The sequence below is a fragment of the Portunus trituberculatus genome, chromosome 31 (assembly GCF_017591435.1).
Source record: "Portunus trituberculatus isolate SZX2019 chromosome 31, ASM1759143v1, whole genome shotgun sequence".
Classification (NCBI taxonomy): Eukaryota; Metazoa; Arthropoda; class Malacostraca; order Decapoda; family Portunidae; genus Portunus; species Portunus trituberculatus.
Genome location: NC_059285.1, coordinates 21,133,803 through 21,139,802, shown reverse-complemented (window position 1 = coordinate 21,139,802; position 6,000 = coordinate 21,133,803). Strand labels below are relative to the sequence as shown.

At 44.7% G+C, this 6,000-nt stretch overlaps 1 protein-coding gene across 1 annotated transcript in view; it reads right to left on the bottom strand.

Annotated features, from left to right (window-relative positions):
• Positions 1–238: 238 nt before the first annotated feature.
• LOC123511100 (dynein axonemal intermediate chain 1-like) overlaps positions 239–6,000 on the bottom strand; it is a 49,368-nt gene continuing 43,606 nt past the window's right edge. The window contains exon 9 of the mRNA XM_045266713.1: positions 239–427. Within this exon, the coding sequence (XP_045122648.1) occupies positions 239–427 (189 nt within the window). The remainder of the gene's footprint in view (positions 428–6,000) is intronic.

Sequence of the window (6,000 nt, the reverse complement as noted above, 5' to 3'; positions counted from 1 at the left end):
TTCTTCCTTAGATCAAGAGGCGGAAGGCTCAAAGTCGCAAAAGGTGTGAAATATTTGGTTAATCCTTTCTGCTTCCATCACTACTACTGCTACCATCACCACCATCGCCACCTTTATGCCTATCACATTTGAAAACTCTACTATACAATATAATTTTATTGATTTCAATAGAGAAACTTCAATGATGAAAACGAATGTAATGAAATGGCAATAAACTTTATTTTACTTTTGCTTTACTTTACACACACCTACCTTCAAGCATTACCCGATCTTGAGATGCGGGTGTTTGTGGCTGGTCAGGTTTGAACATCAACAGGTCAGTGTGCACAAGAACCGATGAGTGCACATGCCACTGGGTAAGTCTTCCGTCCTGAGCTACCGAGTACAAACATAAGTCCTCCCCAGGGTCTGTCGACACCCACTGTACCTAAACAAAGTACGAAGGTAAATCACAGAAGGTTCGTCTTTCACAACACTGCACCTCTATATTCCATTTTTATTTTTTTTTTTTGTTCTCCTACAATTTAGTGTTTTACACTGTGTGTATAGTGTTTTCTAGGTATATCTCTGTTGTTAGTGTTTTGTCTTTTCATTTCTATGTTTACGTGTATTTTTCCCTTTGTTTGTGTGTGTTTAATATTTTTTGTCTATTACTTAAGATTGGTAGGTCTTGTTTATTTTTTTTCTATATTTATCATTCAATTCTACAATGCCTACGAAGGAGAAACGTTGCAATAAATGAGGAGCGAAATTTGGTGTATCCTTGTTCACTTCATCTCTCTCTCTCTCTCTCTCTCTCTCTCTCTCTCTCTCTCTCTCTCTCTCTCTCTATATATATATATATATATATATATATATATATATATATATATATATATATATATATATATATATATATATATATATATATATATATATATATATATATATATATATATATATATATATATATATATATATATATATATATATATATATATATATATATATATATATATATATATATATATATATATATATATATATATATATATATATATATATATATATATATATATATATATATATATATATATATATATATATATATATATATATATATATATATATATATATATACACACACACACACACACACACACACACACATATATATATATATATATATATATATATATATATATATATATATATATATATATATATATATATATATATACACACACACACACACACACACATATATATATATATATATATATATATATATATATATATATATATATATATATATATATATATATATATATATATATATATATATATATATATATATATATATATATATATATATATATATATATATATATATATATATATATATATATATATATATATATATATATATATATATATATATATATATATATATATATATATATATATATATATATATATATATATATATATATATATATATATATATATATATATATATATATATATATATATATATATATATATATATATAAGTAATAATACCCCACACAATACACTACACCACTATAAAAGCACTTGGTTTATCCTGACGAGGTCGCCACTTTTGTTACAATCACGCCACAGCTACGGTTAACTGCTACAGCTCACTAGAGTGTTATCCTGGCAAAATCGCCAGCTTTGTTACGGTCAGTACAGTGGGGAATATAACACTCCACAGAGTCCCCACTATTATAACTCACTGTAGCCGTAACACTCAGGTTCTTTCAAGGTCGCCAACAGTGTATAACTTCCCCCACTGTAAGGGAATCTCCTTAGCAACTCCTTCTCCTCCTGTACCCAACCAAGTAGAATTTATAAATGGTAGATGTTATGTGTAACAGGGCGAGGCCTTAATACCCCTAGAGAAACCGCCCACAAGGACAATTCCACCCACTTCTCTATGAAGTATTAATGCCTCTCCACCCGCCTTGCCCACAGACTGTGATAAATCACAGACTGGGACAACACGCGCAGTATATTACTATACTATCTACTACGACAAGTGCTTCCTAACACCTGTCAGACTGACACCCCTAGCCTACGACTACTACAATATATGATGTGTACAGCACATCCGGTGGTGTACACACAAGCCCAGACACCACCTACGGGTGACAACAGCCATACACGGAGTCCAGATACTCGTCACAGACAAGTCTGACGGACGAGACTACGCACCACTGGCCGACATGAAGCCTCTCAGCATTCAATAGTGTGCGTGGCTACAACCACTACAATACAGTATACTACTGAAACTATACAAAGATGATGGGGCACACAGCCGCCCACCAAACCCCACTGGTGACCACAGCCACCAACAGCAACAACAGGACGAGACAACGCGTCTCCGCGCCGCCACACGAGTGGACGAACGCACGAGAAAATGCAGCCAAACCAACTACACTTCTCCTCAGAACAACAAGCCCGTTGCTCTACAGCCACGGTCTACCCAGTAGCAAGCCAGCTACTCAAGGAGGGCACAACTCCCAGACCGATGACTAGTGAGTACTTCTAACACACAGCCCAGCACACGTGTCTCTTCCTGTGCCCAGAGCGTACGTGTTAACTCCGCTGAAGACTGGCCGGTACTATAAACAGTATACTACTGATACTACACAACAGATGATGGGGCACACAGCCGCCCACCAAACACACTGGTGACCACAGCCACCAACAGCAACAACGGACGAAACAATAACGCGTCCTCCGCGTCGCCACACCGAGTGGACGAACGCACGGAGAAATGCAGCCAACCGCCACGCTTCTCTCAGAACAACAAGCCCGTTGTTTTACAGCCACGGTCTACCGAGTAACAAGCCAGCTACTCAACAGGAGGGCACAACTCCCAGACCAATGACTAGCAGTACCAAGAAAGCCCAGCAACACGTCTCTCTCACTGTGCCAGACCGACGAGAGTGTGTCTATCTCCGCTGAAGGCTACCTGGTACTGAGGCGATGCTCGCAGGCACAACAAGATGGTGGAAACAAAGAGAGGAGGGTTGTCTGCTCAACAGAACAGCCGAGGGCCCGCGCTGGGTGCCATACACATATAATAAAATAATAAATTAAAGGGAAATAAGGCGGTGCCCTCACACGCCCTCCTTAAAAGAAAAAATTTTGGAAACAAAACATTTACAAAATTTTTTAAAAGGCATGGAACTGATTAAAGGAATGGCCCGGGACAGACAATCAGCCACAACGTTGTCTGCTCCTTTTATATATCTTACTATGACATTGTACTCCTGGGCTCACTCGGTATGGGGCCATTTGACAGGCTTTTCGTCCCCAACATAAATATCGTGTTCTATCAACTGTGTCCTGCCTGGGACACTGCTAAACACAGAAGAGTACTTCCTCAGCCGCCGAAGCAACTCATCTTGCTGATCCCTAAGTGTTCAACCTTCTCTTTCAAGAGATGGAGGCTATTCCGTTCCCACTGCCCTGTAGGAACAACAGGTTCAGGCCCAATAACTTCTGGAGCCTCTCCCTCCCGGCAGAAAAATAAAACTGAAGATGCCTCTTGCACGGCAGAACTAAAAGAGCCCTTCTGGCTAGTAGAACGAAAATAGGGCTTCAGCATGTTAACGTGACACAGCTGAGCCCTCTTGCGCCGGTCAGGAGTGACCACCAGGTAGTCGAGGTCACCTACCTTCTTCTCTATAACATAGGGGCCACTATAGCGGGCAGCAAGCGGCTGGCCCTGAAGTGGTAACAGCACGAGCACTTCATCTCCAGGGGCAAAACTCCGATACTCGGCCCTTCGGTCATAATACCCCTTCATACTCTGCTGGGCCTTACACAGGTGGGCCTGCGCCACCTCTAATGCCTTGGCTAATCTCTCGACTGCTCATGAGGCTCTTAAGCAGTGAGACAGGGCGCTCAGGCGACGGCTGACACCAAGCCTCCCGAACAACGTCGAGCGGTCCACGCACTCGGTGTCCAAACACTAGCTGATTGGGTGAGAAACCCAAGGACTCAGTGGGCGCTTCTCTCACCGCAAATAAGACAAAGGGACACCCTCGTCCCAATCCTTATCTCTCTCCATGCAGAAACTCTTGAGCATGGTCTTGAGAGTTTGATGATGTCTCTCAGGGCTCCCTGAGACTGCGGATGATAAGCACTGGACACAATATGCTTGATCCCCCACGCAGTCATCGTATCTTTAAACAACTTTGAAGTAAAGTTGGTCCCCTGATCGGACTGCAGCTCTGCTGGCAATCCAAAGTGTGTAAAGAAGGTTAACAAAGCCTTCAGCACCACCTTAGAGTGAGTGCTTCTCAGGGAATTGCTTCAGGGTACCGCGTGGTAACATCCATTATGGTCAACAAATACTTGTGACCAGCCCTGGTAGTAGGCAGAGGACCTACTATATCAATCAAAACCCTCGTGAAGGGAGGATCAACAGCAGGGATGGGGTGGAGTGGCGCTACAGGGGGTGTCTGATTAGGCTTGCCCACCACTTGACAAGTGTGGCAGCACTTAAGAATCGTGGCTACTTCTCCAGACATGCTGGGCCACCAAAAATTGCGACGCAGGCGAGCGACGGTCTTTCGGATGCCCAGGTGTCCAGCCATGGGCCCCTCATGTGCCAACAGCACAAGTGCCTCACGCAGCTTATGCGGCACAACTACTTGCAATAGTTCACCACCGTCATTCTCCTGCCATCTACGACACAACACCCCTTGATGCAAAACAAACTCCTCCCTGCCCTCCAACTCCTCACTTCCCTCACCCACTCGGGCAAAGAAGGAGGCCAACGCCGGGTCCTTCTGTTGCCTACGAATGAGCTCGGCAGGCTCTAGCTGGGTAAGAGAAAGGGAAACTATAGGGTCATGGGGTTGAGGCAACGCTGCAACCCTACGTCCCACACGGCATCGAGGACGGAGAGCTGGCCCAGGCTGCTCCGCTCCTGCCATGTGATCCGGTGAGTCCTCAGAAGGATCATCACCACCAGCCAGGCAGTCACCAGGCAAGGGAACAGCTCGCTCCCTGCCTCCACGATGCTCCACAGGGGGAGAAACTTCCAACTCCCCGCAGAACTGGAAGTCTCCCACCCTGGGCGCCAACTTCCAACAAACTGCCTGACTTATCATGCTGGGGCCTGTGCTGAACATCAGAGCCCTCAGCCTCCACACCAGGAAGCAACTCAGCACGAGTGCTCCTCCGGAGTGCTCTGCAGAGTGAGGATAACCATCAAACAACTCAGCTACACCCAACACTCCGTCCTCACTCTCAGCAACAACTCCCAAAGCCGAGTCCGGTGCATTAACAAGTGACTCCACGCCGTCACCGTCAGCCTCTACACCAGAACTCAATGGTGAGCCCAACACTGGCTCCACCACATCAGCACTGCTACTCCCATCTGGAGTCAATCCCACCTGGCTGCTAGCAGCCTCCTGGGTAGTAACAGGCTCTCTCTCAGCCCGGCGGGCCTGAGAGCGGGTAACAACATTTACAGAGTCTTGCACCACTGGCCCAGACTCTTCAGCAACCTCATCCTCATCAGAGGTTGGGATCCATACACGACCACCAGCCAAATCATTCCCAAGCAGGAAGTCCACTCCTGCGACTGGCAGTTCGTCTGCCACTGCTACCTGAGCCGTAGCAGTGACAAGAGGACATGACAGCGTCACCTCAGCCGTCACGAACTCCTCCACAGTGTTAAGTCCACGACACAACACTGCCTTGCTAGATGTCACCTTCTTCCCAGTGACATTTCGGCACACTGACTGCTGTGCTCCCGTATCACGCAGTACAGTGACGGGATACTTTGTGCCATCAATCTCAACCGTGCCTCCACACAGGAAAGGACGGCACCAGTCAAGCTCACTATCCTTAAGTGCAGGCGAGGCAACAGGGGAGGAACAGGTGGGCCAACCTGCTCTCCCTCCTCCAAACACAACTCAGGCACACGCCGTGCCTTCTCACTTCTAAAACCTGAAGGAGCAGTCAACTCATCAC